The sequence below is a fragment of the Rousettus aegyptiacus genome, unplaced genomic scaffold, assembly GCF_014176215.1.
Source record: "Rousettus aegyptiacus isolate mRouAeg1 unplaced genomic scaffold, mRouAeg1.p scaffold_m13_p_12, whole genome shotgun sequence".
NCBI classification, from domain to species: Eukaryota; Metazoa; Chordata; class Mammalia; order Chiroptera; family Pteropodidae; genus Rousettus; species Rousettus aegyptiacus.
The window spans coordinates 19,681,870-19,698,831 of NW_023416287.1; the positions used below are offsets into that span (position 1 = coordinate 19,681,870).

Consider the following 16,962-nt stretch of genomic DNA (forward strand, 5'->3'; position numbering starts at 1 on the left):
TACCAGGTGCTTAATAAGTATTTGTTGAATGAATGAATTAATGCACAATTGAAAGACCCTTGTAACAATTACAGTGGTAGCATTTCAGGCTTCCCCTTCTCCAAATATTCTTGAGGGTACTGTATAGTCTCCTACTGTTGCTATGATGAATTACCACGAAGTTAGTGACTTAAAACATGAATTACTATCTTATAGTTCTGGAGGTCAAAAGTCTAAAGTGGGTCTCCCTGGGCTAAGATCAGGGTATTGGCAGAGCTTTGCTCCTTTCTAGAGGCTCTGGCAGAGGATCTGTTTCTTTGCCTCCATTCCTTGGCTCATGGCCCCTTCCTCCATCTTGAAAGCCAGCAAGTCCGGCTGAGTGCTCCTCGAGCTGCCGTCTCTCACCTCTTCTTGCTGTCCTCTTCCATTTATAAAGACCTTTGTCATTACACCGGGCCCATCTGGATTATCTAGCATAGTCTCCCATCTCAAGATCATCTGAGTAGCAACCTTAATCCTATCTGCAAGCTTTAATTCCCTTTTGTTATATAACCTAATGCAGGGGTTCCTCAATCCCCAGGCCATGGACTGGTACTGGTCCGCGGCCTGTTAGGAACTGGGCCACACAGCAGGAGGTGAGTGGTGAGCCAGGAAGTAAAGCTTCATCTGTATCTGCAGCCACTCCCCAGCACTAGCATCACCAACTCAGCTCTATCTCAGACCATGAGGCATTAGATTCTCACAGGACCATGGCATCGATTTCCTTCTCTAGAACAGGGTGCCAAAAAAGTTGAGGACCACTGACCTAACATATAGTCACACATTCAGGTTTTAGTACACAGACTTTTTTGGAGGACCATTATTTGGCTCACCACAGGTACTTAGCCTGCAATTTGAGCAACTGCACTAGGAGGCAAGAGTGAATTCATTTCAGCATCACACTCCAGATAGGCTCTCCACAGGCAGGGCTGACCGAAAAAAACATAGCCAGATATTTCCACTGTTATGCTTCTGTTTTTTTCCCCAGTAAAAAGTAGAACTTTATTAAAACAGTAGCATGCATACTTTTTGTGTGTGTGATGCAAAACATCCACCAGTGAGAAGCTCAGCATTATAAAATGCATTTACATACAACCAAGGAAGGTAGCAAGTCTGGGAAGCTTAGATGTTGGATATGGCATAAATATTGGAGCCTCAGCTCACACCCCTGCCCAATCCCTGAGACCCTGGCATGGCCCTTCTCATCTTGAGGCCTCAATTTCCCCAACTTAAAAGTTTGTCAGAATGGGTTCCTCCTAGAAGAAGTTTCAGGGCTGAGCTAGAGACTAGGCAGCCCCCCACACCCCATACCTGCTCTGTGAGGTCACAGTACCTACAACTCTGCTTGACCCGGGCAGATTCCACAGGGCCCCGTCCAGGGAACTCTAGGAGGCAGCAGCAGCAGCCACTTCTTCCTCGACAGCTCGCAGAGCCCCACCACCATTTCCCCATCCTAGAGAAGGAAATCGATGCCACGATCCTCAAGGAGCCCCAGGGACCTGTGTGACCCACCTGACGATGTGGTCCACGTCTATAGGAATCCCAGGCCCAGGAGGTGAGGACAGCAGCTCCTCCTCTGCTCTGCCCTTTATAGTTTACAAAATGCTGCCCCTCTGCCCTCTCCTTGAAGGTGATGGGCATTACTACCTGCACTTTATAGATGCAGCAACAGAGGTCAGAGGGGTTCGACGGTGGCATTCCTAAAGCCTCCCAGCCAAGAAGTGGTAGAGCAGTCACTTTTTCAGCCTGTGTTTATTGAACGCCTATTGTGTGCCAGACACCAGGCAGAGTGCTGGGAGCACAGTGTCACACTTGGATTTGGGGTTAACCGGACCTGGGTCAGTTCCTGATTCACAGGCCGGTGATATTAGGAAACTTCTCTGCAACTCAGTTTCTCAGTCTGTATTGTGGGGACTCTTCCTTGTGAATCATAAAATGCCATTGTGAATCTTGTCAGCCCCAGGGTCATCCAGCGAGGACGGAACATCTGCAGGATAACAGAGGAGTCCTTGTCAAACACGAGTGAGCAAGGAGGGGAGAGGGGAGCCCTGGGGTCTCCGTGGGCAGCAAGGGGCTGAGGCTCAGAGATGTCAGATGGGCAACCAAGGGTCACTGACAAGGGGGAAGGCAGGGGGCAAGGATGCTTGCACCAAGCTCTGAGAGTTTTCCAGGCGTCGGCAAGCACATGTCCCAGAGGCCGGCAGTGACATGACAGTACTATGTTTTCTGCAGATGATGCCTTCCTGTTGCCAATCCGCTTCAACACCCCAGTACCAGGCCTGATTCATTGCATACTGGGATGTATGTGTACGTATATACTGCAGAGCCGCCTTGGCCATCAACCTGGGCCTGGGGAGAGGACCTCGCCTCAGGCCAGGCTGACCTGGGGGGTGGGGTGTCAGATCTGCACTGGTTGCAGGGGAGGGAAGAAGCCACAGGTTGAGCTCTAGAGGTCTCCCCCTCAGAGGTGGGGTGTCTGGGGTGTAATACCAGCTAGGATTTCTTTGGTGGTTGGAGAGAGGTAGTAGGAGGGAGACTTGCAATTTGGAGGATAAGCTACATGCCAGCCCTCTCCTCTGCTCTGCCACCAGCCTGGCCACTGGGCCAGGAGGCTGCTGGTGAAGACATGGGAATGTTTTGATGCAACTCATCCTTACTTCAGGGACATAGTTCTGACCACACCCTGAAGATCAGTTTTCTACTTCTATGTTCATCTACCTACCTTTCCACTTATTCATCCACAAAGTCATTTATCCAAACATCTGTTCACATATCCATATATTGCAATATCCATTAGTTCACCCATCTATCGTACACTGAGTCATCCATCAATTCACTCAGACCTTTATTTGTTAATATTTGCATCCATGCAGTTATCCGCCCATCCATCCTTCTATCCTTCCTCTCATTCTCCCATCTTCTCAGCCATCTTCCTATTCATCCATCTTCCAAACCATTCTCTTACCCATTCTTCTGTCCCTCTATGTATCCTCCCACCTACTCATCTTTCCTCATTTCCTACTTTTTGCCTAGCTCCATGCTTGGCATCACTGGGTACCCAGGATGAACCAGACAAGGACTCTGTCCTTGAGAAGCTCCCAGTGTCTAGGCATGGGCATTAGCACATCCCAGACTTTTGTGCTCCTGTGTCACTATTAAGTATCTATGAACTGCCAAATGCAAGTAGCACTCGCCTACAGGATTCATGCTCACTCCAAGCTGGTACTTACTCATAAATAGAGCAGGGCTGCCCTGGGCTCAGCTAGCAGGTTGAGGAAGTCTCTCAGCTCCAGGGTCTACCCTCAGCTCGAGGACAATCAGCGAATCATTGTAGGCTAAGGGAGCAACTACTCACTGGTCTCCTGTCTTCTCTGCAGCCTGGATCACCTGCTTGGCCTGTTTTTTGAGGACTCAGGCCCACCAAGTTCTATTCAACACCTGCAGGTGAGCAGAGGCAGGTGACGAGAACGTAATGGGGGCTGAGACCATGCAGCTGGTGACTACGGCAGCCTCCTCACTGGTTTGAAACTTCCCATGATCTCCAGACCAGATTAGCTAACCCAAACCTGACTCTTATCAGATCTTCTCACTCCAAAACCTGCTGTGGTTCACCATTGCTCCAGTGCCTCAGCCTGCAGCCCTCTGAATTTCTGTCCCACCCTCTCTTTCTGAGCTGCCCTCGTTTTGATTCCCATTGGGCCAGCAAGGCTAGGGTTCTCACTTTCTCGGCCCACGATTCCTATTCTCACCTCCACATCCTTGCACATGCAGTTTTTCCTGCCCGGAATGCCTGCCCCATCCCTTCTCTTTACCCTTCCTGCCCCTGCAAACTCCTCTGAATTTCTACAGAGCTTTCTACTTCATTCATTCACTTGTAGTTTATGTGCTGAATGTTTCCTTAATGCCTACTCTGGGTTCAGCCTGGCTCCTAGCACTCTAGAGCTCCCAGTTGGGTAGGGAAGGCAACACCAAAACTGGAAGTGTGGGGAGTATGACTCTGGAAGTCGAAGGGGGAGGGGAGGGGACATTTGGGCTGAACCCTGAAAGGTGTATTCACCAGAAGAGAAGACAAGAGGGAACAAACAGTACATAGATGGAGAAAGAGAGTATTAAGGATGAAGCTGACCACTGTGAGTTGATCTCTGATGGTCCCAGGTGCTGGGGTAAGGCTGTGATGCTGTGGGACATCCTGGAGAGGGTGTCACTGTGCAGAGAATGACGTGCCCCTCAGGGTAGGAAAGGGACAAGGGTCTAGCTGTGACTGGCTAGCCTGTGCAAAGCCCTGCTCACCTTGACCACTGCTTGTCTGTCTTCCAGATGCAAACTGCTCTTCCAGAAGCTCATGGAAAAGACAGGTGTCCTGGTCCTCTGTGCTTTTGGTGAGTCTCAGGGCTCTGCCCCCACCCAGAAGGAGGTAGCCCTGGCTCTTGCTCATTCTAGGGCTCTGGCATCGAGTATATGACAGTGAGCAAGACACTGTCCCTCATGAGCCTCAGTTTCCCCACTTGTCTAATAAGTATTGCTGTGATGATTAAATGAAATGATGGCCAAGAAAAAAAATTGAAAGCTAAGAGCTTTACACTTTTACTTTCAAAACTGTAAAGCTCTCCCCAAACCTGTTACAATAATTATTACTCTCTGGATTTCTGTGGGTTCCTTCCAGCTACTACCACCACCTCCCATGTCACAGCTCTGCTATCTCAAGCACAGGAATCTCCTCCCCTCAAATGTTGGTGGGGGAGAGGAGTGGCATGGATAGCCTAGGAAATTAGAAATTCCTAGGAAACTTAACCCAACAAATAAGATTATTTAAAATAATAGCTTTATTAAAGTACAATTCACATACCAGAAAATCACAATTTTAAAGTGTATCATTCAGTCACTCTTAGTATATTTACAAAATTGCACATTCCTCACCAATACCAAATTCTAGTATTTTCAGTACCCCAAAAAGCAACTCTTCAGTTCCTGGCAGTCATTCCTCATTCCCCCTCCCCCGCGAATCTAGGCACCACTAATCTATTTTCTGTCTCCATGCATTTGCCTATTCTGGACATTTCATATAAATAGAATCATACAATATGCAACCCTATGGCTTCTTTCATTTATCATAATATTTTCAAAGTTTACCCATGTTGTAGCATATATCGGCATTTCAATCTTTTTTATAGCTGAAAATATTCCATTGTATGGTTACACTACATTTTGTTTATCCACTCATCAGTTGATAGATATTAGGGTTGTTTCTGCTTTTTGGCCATTATTAACAATGCTGCTCTCAATGTTCCTATAAAATTTTGTGTGAACATGTGCTTTCAATGATCTTGGTGAGGAATTACTGAATCATATGGTAACTCTACGTTTAACCTTCTGAGAAATTGCCAAACTACTTTCCAAAGTAGTTGTACCATTTTAAATTCCCACCAGAAAAATATGAGGGTTTCAATTTCTCCACATTCTCATCAACTCTTGTTATTGTCTGTCTTATTTTAGCCATCCTAATGGGTATAAAGTAGTATCTCATTGTGGTTTTTATTTCATTTCCCTAACGATTAGTAATGGTACACATCTTTTTATGTGCTTATTGGCTACTTGTATATCTTTCTAGGAGAAATATCTTTTCAGATCTTTGGCCATTTTTAAATTGGGTTCTTTCATTATGAAGTTGTAAGCGTTTCTTATAGTCTGGATACAAGTCCCTAATCAGATAATATAATTTGAAAATGTTTTCTCTAATTCTGTCAATTCTCTTTTTAATTTCTTGGTGGTGTCCTTTGCATCACAAAATTTTTAAATTTTGGTGAAGTTTGATTTAACTATGTTTCCTTTTGTCATTTGTGCTTTTGGTGTCATATCTAAGAAACTATTGCCTAACCCAACACAATGAAGATTTACTATCATTATTTCTTCTAAACTGGTTATAGCGTTGATCCTTTCATTTATGTTCATGATCTGTTTTTGAGTTAATTTTTCGATGTGGTATGACATAAGGGTCCAATCTTATTCTTTAGAACATAGATATCCAGTTGTTTCAAAATCATTGATTGAAAAGACTATTCTTTTCCCCATTGAATTCTCTTGGTGCCTCTTTCTGAAAGTCAATTGACCATAAACTTGAGGGTTTATTTTTAGACTTTCAATTTTATTTCATTGATCTATATGTCATCTGTTTGTCAGTACTACCCTAGATTGATTGCTATAGCTTTGTAGTAAGTTTTGAAATCTAAAGTGGGAGTCTTCCAACTTTGTTCTTTTCAAAATTGTTTTGGCTATTATGGAAACTTTGGGCCTCTATACAAATTTTAGAGTCAACTTTTTGTTTCCGGGGGGGGGGGAAGGCCATTGGGAGTTTGATAGAGATTGCACTGATTCATAGATGAATTTGGGAAGTAGTGTTAAGTATTGTTAGGGTGTTAACAATATTGTTTTCTAATCAATGAACATGGGCTGTCTTTCCATTATTGATGGATATCGCTACATCTTAATATCTTCCAATGATGTTTTATAGTTTTCAGAGTGTAAATTTTTACTTCTTTTGTTAAATTTATTTCTAAGTATTTTATTCTTTGACATGTATTATATATGGAATTGTTAATTTCATTTTCAGATTGTTCATTGCTAGTGTTTAGAAATACAATTGATTTTTCTATACTAATCTTGTATCTTGCAACCATGCTGAACAGGTTAATGACTTGAACAGTAGATTTCAGGCACTACGGATATCATAAAATGAAGGGAGACCATCTCTTTTCTTCCCTTTGCCAATTATCCCCAGTAGGATTGGGATAGGAGAAGAAGAAAAGACATAATTTTTTGGTTTATGAGGAATGCTTTGCATTATGGTATCCAATCATGAACTGGATATTACTGTTATTCCATCTTACAGATGAGGAAACTAAGGTATAGAGAGGTTAAGTAAATTATACCTAAGTTGCACAATGTTAGTAATGTTAGTAAAGGGCAAAGCTGGGATTTGAACCCAGATACCTTTAATCTAGAGTCCAAGCTCTTAACCTTTGACCTTAAATGGCTCATTCTTATTCCCCTGGTCCCACAGGATTCTGGATGTTTTCTATGCACTTACCATCCCAAGTGAAAGTCTGGCAGGTGAGTGTGGCTCTCTTCAGGCCCCACTACTGATTGGCCCCACCCCAACCAATCAATGTCACCTCCATAAGCTCCTCTCACTCTCACCACATCTGGATGCTAATTAGTTCCAGACATCCCAGCTCTAAACCTCTGCCTTTGCCCTGACACCCACCTGGAACCCATCTGTCCCACCAAAATGTAACTTTCAAAGACCAGATGTAATAGTCATTCCTACAGGATGCCTCTTCTGTCACTTCCTCCCAGAAGTAACCTGTCTCTCCTTTATCAAGGCTCCCACCTAAAGTGAAATGGTAAGGATGGAGAACACACTTTTATCTCCACTCAAAGCAGTTTATTCTTCTGCTCAAATGGGATAAGACAATTTGCTTTGTGGTTCCTGGACAGGAAAGAAGAGAAAATCAGTGGCCAGAGCTCCCTGTCTGAGGACAGCAAAGAGCCTCTGAAGACCTAGAGAGAAAAGGAATCTGATGCACCTGTCCCTCTTTCTTCCTTTCTCCCCTTATGAATTCCTTCATATCCTTCAAGATCCAGCTAAACCGTCACCTCCTCCAGAAACGCACAGCAGTGGAGGCCACATTCCCCTCTTTCTTCCCACAATTTTCTATAATCCTGAATGTAACTTTCTGTAATTATAACTATTTCTCCAACTAGACTGGCATGCCTTAAAGACAGAGCCAGGCCTGATTCATTCCAGTAATGTCTACCTCAGGGCCAGGCACAGGGTTGCCATTACCAATGTTGGATGTCTGCATGGCCAGATGGGAGTGTGAATGGACAGATAATAGATGGGAGAATGAACGTGATGGATGTAAGGATGGGGGGAAGTAGCTGGAGAGTAGGCAGATAGATGAATGAATGAAAGAATGAATGGATGAGAGAATGGATAGAGGAGAGGACAGATGGACTATACGGGTGGATAAATGAAAGGATGGATGATAGATGGGTGGATGGATGGAAGAGTAAATAAGAAGGTGGATGAATAAGTGAGTTTATGGTTATGAGAGAATAAATGGATGTAGCTCTATTGATTAGACCATCTAAAGGAGATCCCTCGCTTTCCTCAACACCCCACTAGGATGACAGCATAAATAGCCCACTGCAAAGCTTGAGGTAAGAAGAATCTGCTAAATAGTTCTGTTAACACCTAAAAACTAGAGCTATAGCCAAGACCTGGGATGTATTGTCTAATAATGTGGGCTCTGAAGTCAGACCAACCTAGGTTTAAATCCCAGATCCCATACTTCCTGACCTGGCTAAATTTATGAAAGTCACTTTACCTCTTTGGGCCTTTGACTCCTCATTTATGAGATGAGGTATAACACCCACTTTGCTCTGGGTAATTATGGGTATTTAAGAGGTTGTAAACTGTCTTGAATAATTCCTGGACCATAGGTAGTACTCAGCAAATGATAGCTGAGAAGAAAGTTTGACCTGGAGGCAGCATTCTTAATTGCAGACAAAATACTCAGGAATGTTTGGAAGGAATGAGCTGGGTTTAAGGATATTCCAAGCAGGAGGAAGAGCACAAGTAAGGTTTTAGAAATAAGAACCTGCTGAGTAGATCCAGGAATGGATCCAGGAGAGTGCAAAAATGTGAAGCTAGTTCTTTGTTGGCTGATTGGCAAAGTTAGAAGCTGAGGGTGACTGACATTGGCAGCATCACAAATCTGTCTATATTCTCACTCCTTCTTTGTAAGAATGTATCAGGAAAAAGTGCGAGATCACACTGGGGAAATCCAGGACCTTCGAGGTAATATGAACCAGCTCATGGCCAAGCTCCAAGAAATGGAAGCCATGTCAGATGAGGTGAGATGCTGGCCATTCTGACCCCTAAACACCTAACTTCTCTCTCTGTTCGATGCCCTGTTTCCTATATCCCAAGTTTTGGCGGAGCACATCCCCAGGAAATTCCTGGAAAAGAATGAGATAAAGATATATTTATTTTTTTAGAGCTTGCATGTTTGAAAATGTCTTTCTTCTACTCTTACACTTGATTGATAGTTTGGCTGGGTATAGAATTCTAGATAGGAAATAGTTTTCTCTGATAATTTTGAGAGAAGCCCACTATTATATTCTAATTTATACTGTTGCTGTTGAAAAGTCCAATGGGACTTTGGTGCCTTGGATGTGGCCTGTTTTTTTATCCTTAGAAAGTTATAGGATAGCCTTTTTATCCACAGTGTTCTATATTTAACCTGTTTTGGGGGGTTGCTGAACATATGGAGTCTATGGATTGATGTTTTTCAATAGTTTTTGAAAATTCTTAGCTATTATCTCTTCCTCATTATCTATCTACTCTCCAGAGATATGAATTATATCTATGCTAGACCTTTAGATTGTGTTCCACATAAGCGCTATAATATTACCTAGTTTGTTTGTTTCATTCGTTTTCTCTATGTGCTTAAGTTTTGATATATTTTTTTTTCATATTTCTTTAGGTTCACTAATAATCTTGTATTCTGTTCTGTCCAATCTTTTCATTAAGGTCTTAATTTCACATATTGCTTCGTTTATTCTAGAATATACATTCGATTCTTTTTTATAGATTTTAATTCCATTGTGACATTCCAACATTTTTTCCTTTATTTTATTTAACATACTTGTCATAGTTATATTAAAATCCTTAACTGCTAAATCCAGTATCTGGATCATCTATGGTCTCTTCTTGTCTGTTTTTTTTCTTTGAGGTATCAATCATATGGCCATGCCTCTTTGTGTCTAGTAACTTTTTAGTGTTTTCTGAACTGTAGGTGCTCCAGATAATTAAAACTTCTACCAGTGAGAGTTCCTCATTTTCTTTGTAAGGAATACAAAATACACTGATAACTTCTATGTAGACATACATTGAGCTGGCTCAGACCTGGATTGCAATTTTTATAAGATTTAGTCAGAGATTTTCAGCTTAACCCTTTAGCCTTCTGCCCATGCAGCTTCAAATATTTGGTAAATGTCTTGATGGGAAAGACTGACCATATGTTTGGGGCCTCTTGAGTCTCCAATTTTGTCTTCTAGCTCTGCACAAACACAAAATCTCTGACCCCAGTAGCACCCTTCTCTGCCAGGGACAAGCATGGATTCTCAGCCTCTAATTATGTCTATAATTGGTTTCGTGCCCTCAGGTGAAGTACAGCTGTAGCTACTCACTACTTATTTATAACTCCTTCTAGAGTCGCAGTTCTCAAAGTGTGGCGCCCATACCAGCAACATCAGTATTACCCGGAAAAATGTTAAAAATTCAAATTAATGGGTCCCACCCAGACTTACTGAATCATATATATACTTTGAGGATAGGATCCAACTATCTGTATTTCAACAAGCCCTCAAAGTGATTCTGATACGTACTGAGGAGAATCACTGTTCTAAGACTACAATCTTTTGTTTGTTTCGTTTTTTTTTTTTTTTTTTTTTTTTGGCAGGGCCACTAGGGAAGCACTCCTTCAAAGGGACCTTGTTTCCTAAGCATTGTGAGACCGGAAAGTTTTACTCTGTCTTTCAGATGCTTTCAAATAGCCCTTTAGCCTCTTACATAGTCTTGGGTTTCATTTAACATCTTATCGGGGAAATTGGCAAGATCTGAGGCTCCTCAAGTCCTCCATGACTGTTAAAAACTTTGCTTCTTTCTTTTTCACCTGTAACGGCCTTGCATGACTGTTAAAAACTTTGCTTCTTTCTTTTTCACCTGTAATGGCCTAATCTGACCTAATCCCAGATTCTTAGCTCATACCCGGAATCATCAAATGCTCCCATGTATTTTTAAAAATTATATTGTCAGCACATCTCAGAAAGGTTCTCCCCCTCTAGAATTTTAATTCATCTGGTCCTTGTTGCTTCCATAGCTCTGTAATGGCTTTAAAATATGATTTAGTGAACTACCTAGCTTTTCCTGGTTGTTTTTAGTGGGAGCATTGGTCCTCTATAACCTCTACATCTTACCTTATATCTAAAATGTCACGATAAAATGCCTATGGGCTGGCCACCCATGGGCCCCTTTCATTCTGGAAACATGTCTTTTAGTCCCAAGAAACATTCCTTAATCATGTTATTAAATGAGTTGTTTATCCTCCCAGCCCTGGTGGTTCTGTTCTCATTTTAAAACTCCTATTATTTGGATGTCTAATTTCTAAACTAATCCTCTGGGGTTTTTTCTTTCTGTTTTCCTCTATTTGTCTTTTTGTTCTACAGTTGAGAAAATATTCTCAGCTTTATCTATCAAAACTTCCACTGAGTTTTTCATTACTATTAACATATTCTGAATTCCTAAGAATTTTCCTTTTGTTCTATGGGTGTTTCTCTTTTCATGGAATTACATTCTTGTTTCATGAATGCAATATTTTTTCTTACCACTTGGAGCTCAGGCAGGTTATCAATCTCTCTGAGCTTCAGTTTCCACATCAACGAAATAGAGTCATAATCACTGCTCTGTAATGCCTACTACTGCTGCGTAACAAACCTAGTGGTACAAAACAACCATTTTATTATGCTCAGAGATTCTGTAGGTCAGGAATTCAGACAGGACACTGCTCCATGATGTCTGGGGAACACGTGAAGTCTGAGGGTGACTCGACAGCTGGGCCTGGAATCATCTAGGGGTGTCTTCACTCACATATCTGGAAGTTGATACTGGCTGTCAGCTGGGAACTCAGGGCGGTTGACAATAGCACCCGAACGTGGCCTCTCCATGTAGTCTGGGCTTTCTTATAACATGGCAGCTGGCTTCCAAGAGTGAGTGCCCCAGAGAACCAGTCAGTGCCATATCACCTCTTAGGACTTAGCTCAGAAGTCACATAGCATCTCTTCTGCCATAATCACAGGCCCACTCAGACTGGTGGGGAGAGTATTTAAGTGCCCTCTCTCGATTGGAAGAGCGTTAACATCACATTGAAAGAAGAATGTGGAATGGGAGACCTCTTTAAAACGGGGATGATGATAGTACATACCTCCTCGGGTTGCTAAGGGGATAAGAGAAACATATGTGATACTAAGACCTGGCACAAAGTAGTGACTTTACAAGTCTTAGCTCTAATACACACAACATTGGAAGGTGAACATCATTATTGTCCCATCTTACAGACGAGAAAATCGAGACTCAGGGGGGCAGTAACTAGCCTAAAGCCCCTCAGCAGTAAAGGTCTGCCTGATTCCAGGCCCCCTGCCCTTAACTTCTCTAAGACTCTAGTCCCATGTGTGACACCCTGTCATGATGGGTGTGAAAGCACTGAGTAAACTGAATGGGTGGGGTGGGGGCAGCTCTGTGTTACCTGGGATTCTTCACAGTATAGACACTGGGTGGTACTGTGCATGGACCAGCCATGGCTTCCACATACAGCGGTAAGCAATTAAATACAAGAGGGTGTCCTGCGGCCACCTGTCGCCTGGTGTGAACACACCTATGGACCATGGTCTGTAAGAACACATAGCACACAGCTTGTTTTCCATCTTTTCAGCAAAAAATAGCCCAGAAAATAATGAAGATGATACAAGGAGATTACATCGAAAAGCCGGATTTTGCCCTAAAGTCTATAGGTAAGGGCCTCCCACCCCGATCTGCCCACCTCAAGTTTCCTCAGGAACTCTTCACAGGGTAGATTTCAGTTCTGGTCTGTTATACCCTCTGCTGCTGGAAAGTTCATCTTCAGAGCTAATCTCTGCTCCCCAGCTGGTTTTCTTGCTACAATTTTCTGTTTTCTTTAATGGGGTTAAAGCGGAGAAGGGAGGCCCTCCACCACCCTTCCACCCACTCAGCTCCCTCTAAACCTAGAGGTAAGCAGAGCTTTGTTGCCCCAGGTACAGGAGACTAACCACATAAAAAATAATAATAATAGTACAGGCCCAGTGGCAGTTGGGAATATGTGCTTTAGAAAAATAAAGCAGGTGGCTGGGAAAGAGGGGACCTGGGCAGAGGGGTTGAGGGAGAGGACATTTGGGCTGAAACATGGTGAGGAGAGAAAAGCATTCCAGACCCAGGGAACTACTGCGAAAAGTTCCCCCATGGGGATGCGGCAGGAACAAGTGCGGGTGCGTGAGAGGAAGAGAGGCCGGGCCAGCAGGGCGATTGACCCAGCCAGGCAGCATCAGCTGACCCAGGTATCCCCAGACCTGAGGAGATGTGGGGTCAGAGGATGTCAGCTTGACCTCTCCAGGCCAGAGTTCCCTCCTCTGGGAAATGGGTCTGATGATAGCCATAGTAATGATAACAAGGCTGACATAAGTGAGCGCTAACTCTGTGCCAGACACTGCTGGGCAAGTGTTTTGTTACATTAACTCATTTTTCCTCAAAACAACCCTATAAGGTGGATGTGGTCTAACATTACCACTATTATTGTTACTATCATTACTCCCATTTACCAGAGAAGAACACTGAGGTCCAGAGAAAGCCAGTGACTCATCCAAAGCTCTTGCCTAGCACATAGTCAGTCCACAATCAGTGATGCTCTCCTCCACCAGGCAGATACCAGGGCTGCTCTGCTGAGGCCCCCCTCCTCCACCTCCCATGCAGGGGCATCTATCGACTTTGAGCAAACATCGGCCACATACAACCACGACAAGGCTCGCTCCTACTGGAGCTGGATCCGGCTATGGAACTATGCACAGCCCCCGGACGTGATCCTTGAGGCAGGGGGAATGGCGGGACAAGGGGAGACTGGCAGGGATGTAGTCAGGGTTCTGGGGACAGCAGCTGAACGCTGAGGTTGGGGGTGAGAGTGAAATGGGTGGGGCCTGGTGTGGGGTTCAGCATAGGAGCAGGAGGCAGAGATAGGGCAGGGGCAAGGAGCAAAGGAAGGAAGCAGTTGACAAAATGGGGTGGCTGGGGAGGAGTCAGGAGGCAAGGGCAGGAGGCAAGAACAGACAACAAGGACCGCTGGGGGTCTGGGCAGGAGCGGGAGACAGGAACAGCTTGCTTTAGCACTAGAAGGGCTCCCTCCAACTCAGCCCTCAAGACTAAGAGTCAGGGAAACCTCAAGGCCCCAAGCAGGTCTCTGTCCTTACTCTACTGGGCTGAGGCGAAGGCTTATCCTTGCTGCCGGCAGCCAAGGGAACTTTATGGAATTAGTGATTCTCAAGCCAAGCTTTGTAGACAGGAAGGACCTGGCTCATACAGGAGAGCTGAGGTCTAAGGTACCCAGGGTGGGATTAAAAATCTGCTTTCCCCTACCCACCCAGCATAGCCCCCATTTGTACCTGCCCCTTTCAGCCCAACGTGACACCTGGCAATTGCTGGGCCTTCTCGGGTGACCGTGGCCAGGTGACCATCCGACTGGCCCAGAAAGTCTACCTGTCCAACCTGACACTGCAGCACATCCCCAAGACCATCTCACTGTCGGGCAGCCTGGACACCGCCCCCAAGGACTTTGTCATCTATGTGAGCATGCCCCAGCAGGGAGCAGTGCTTACTTTAGGGGACAGCCTCACAGTAGCAGTGTTCTGTACACTGTCGGTACAACTCATGCAGACTAGAGGGGCTAGATGAGGCTTTGGTAAGGCTGGGAATGGCCAGGCTTGGGGTCAGACCTCAGCCTTCAAGGAGATAAACAGCTACTTTATTTCAACCCAAGCTTATCAGAGCCAATTTAGTCTTCAGAGACTACTGAGCCCCATTTTACTGAGAAGAAAACTGAGGTCCAAAGACGGGTCAGGGAAACACCTAAATCCTACAAGTCAATGGCAGAGTTAGAAGTGGACCTTCAGCCTTCTGACTCCCAATCCAGGGTTCTTTCCTATCCATTATTCTGTGCTATGATGGATTTGTCCCGAAAGAGATAGGGAGCTCCCCATTCTGGGAAGTGTGCAAGTCTTGGCTGGAGAGGGATGGCACCCTTTGAAGGCCCTGTCTGTACCTAAAACTTTCTCCTTGATTCTGATTCCACAGGGCATGGAAGGCTCCCCCAGAGAGGAGGTGTTCCTGGGGGCATTTCAATTTCAGCCAGAAAACATCATACAGACATTCCAGCTCCAGGTACCTGAGAACAGCTGCCCATGCTGAGCACCTACTGAATGCACATTGTGTTCAGGGCTTTACCCTGGGAACCCCACTTCATCCCCCAACAGCCCCAAGAGGTGTACAGTTATCACTAACTCATTTGATATATGAGGAAACTGAGGCTCAAAGTAGGGGACCCGCTACCCAGGGCCAAGAGTGGGACCCTGGGAGACCCAGCCAGCCTCTGGGAGTGCTCCATTTCCCTCATCTACCCAGGAGCCCTCCCAGGGGAAGTAGATATTAAGCAGGAGGGGCCTATCAGATCAGGGATGCTGGCTTCAAACTTAGCATCTCCATATTGAGAGGTCCATCATCAGCACCTGGTCCAACCACAGATGGGGAAGCTGAGGCCTGGAGGGAAGGCAGCTGGGGACAGAAACAGGACCGGAGGGGTGGTTGTTTGAGTGGCCCCGAGACTCGGCGGAATGTCTAGGCTTGGAAGTCAGGCTGATACTGGCCCAAATCCTAATTTAACCACAAACTCTGCGTAATCTGGTCCATTCCTTACCGGACCTCAGTTCCCCTTTTTGTAACTTCCTGGGAGGTTGAAACCATGCAGTCTCGCACATCAACTGTGTGCCGGGTGCTGGTAAGTCATCCAGCTCCGAGGTCTCCTTTCATGCTCATAGCAACCCTGGGAAGCAGATATTATCACCCCCATCTTAAAGAGGGGGAAACTAAAGCTTAAAGAGGGGCGGTGGTTGGCCCAGGGTCCCACAGCACATAAATTCAAGGGTCCCAAAACTGGGACGCTTTCACAATCACAGTACGTCTGTCCTTCTGGCCTCGGCACCTTCCATCCCAGTGCCTGAGCATCCAGCTGCTGTGTGGCCTCGGGACTGGCCGTTCATTTCCTTCTCTGAGCCTCAGTTTCCCCTCCTATGAAATGGGTTCCTTCTACTCCCAAATGGCCTTCCAGACAGGCAGAGTAGGGGCCTAGGGGTCAGCTATCCCATGTCTGTGCCTCTCTTCCAGAATCAGCCTATACGGAATTTTGGAGCAGTCAAGGTGAAGATATCGAGCAACTGGGGGAACCCACGCTTCACCTGTTTGTACCGCGTGCGGGTGCATGGCTCTGTGACCCCACCCAGAGAGCAGCCTAACTGAGCCCCTACCTTGAGAGAGATTAAAGTTTATTCTTCATGTCCCAGCTTAAGTCTGTGTGTCTTTGGTCCCAAAGAGTGAGGGTGGGCTAGCATTTAACGTCTGAGGCCACAGTTAGCAATTATGGATCATGTGCTGGGTACCCGTGGGCCCTCACAACAGCCCCATGAGGCCTCATTTCACAGATGGGACAGTAAAGGCTTTAAGCAACAAAGTGACTTGCCGGAGGTCACAGTCAGCAAATGGCAGCACCAAGATTCAAACTCAGGCAGTCTGATACCTGTACATAAGATGACTCCTTGGCTTCAAGCCGAGCTCTGCGCCTGATCCAGGTGTGACCCTGGGGAAGACCCAGCCCTCTCAGGGCCTCAGTCTCCCCATCTGCACCATGGGGACATATTTTTCTGAAATTTTTATGTAGATAAATCAGTCTTTTCCTTTATGGCTCCTAAGTTGTAAACATTGCAGGAAGAACCTGCATAGTTCCAAGATTATAGCAATATACTCCTATATTTTCTTCTAATTTTATGATAAGACGGATGATAGATTGATGATTGATTGATTGATTGATTGATTGATAGATGATATAGATATAGATAGATGATAGATAGATAGATGATAGATAGATATAGATGGATAGATTATGTTCTTTAGTGCACACACAAAATTTTGAAGTATTAAAGCTCTTTAATGCTTCTGGAATTTATTTTTGTGTATGGTGTGAGGTAGGGATCTAGCTTAAATTTTGCTAA

The 16,962-nt window shown here is 44.9% G+C and overlaps 1 protein-coding gene across 1 annotated transcript; it reads left to right on the forward strand.

Annotated features, from left to right (window-relative positions):
- Positions 1-1,487: 1,487 nt before the first annotated feature.
- On the forward strand, positions 1,488-16,213 carry SUN5 (Sad1 and UNC84 domain containing 5). The gene is made up of 13 exons (XM_016162218.2): positions 1,488-1,573; positions 1,982-2,040; positions 2,251-2,325; positions 3,396-3,462; positions 4,336-4,397; positions 7,076-7,125; positions 8,204-8,238; positions 8,826-8,934; positions 12,573-12,651; positions 13,625-13,740; positions 14,321-14,488; positions 14,996-15,082; positions 16,082-16,213. Exons 1-13 carry the CDS (start codon positions 1,488-1,490, stop codon positions 16,211-16,213), a joined length of 1,125 nt encoding a protein of 374 aa, XP_016017704.2.
- The last annotated feature ends 749 nt before the right edge of the window (positions 16,214-16,962 follow it).

Bases quoted from the DNA above. Each gene is read 5' to 3' on its own strand.
- SUN5 (XM_016162218.2), top strand. From the start codon at position 1,488: ATGCCACGATCCTCAAGGAGCCCCAGGGACCTGTGTGACCCACCTGAC. The intron at 4,398-7,075 runs GTGAGTCTCAGG...CTGGTCCCACAG, and splicing joins CCTGGTCCTCTGTGCTTTTG to GATTCTGGATGTTTTCTATG. The intron at 7,126-8,203 runs GTGAGTGTGGCT...ACACCCCACTAG, and splicing joins CCCAAGTGAAAGTCTGGCAG to GATGACAGCATAAATAGCCC.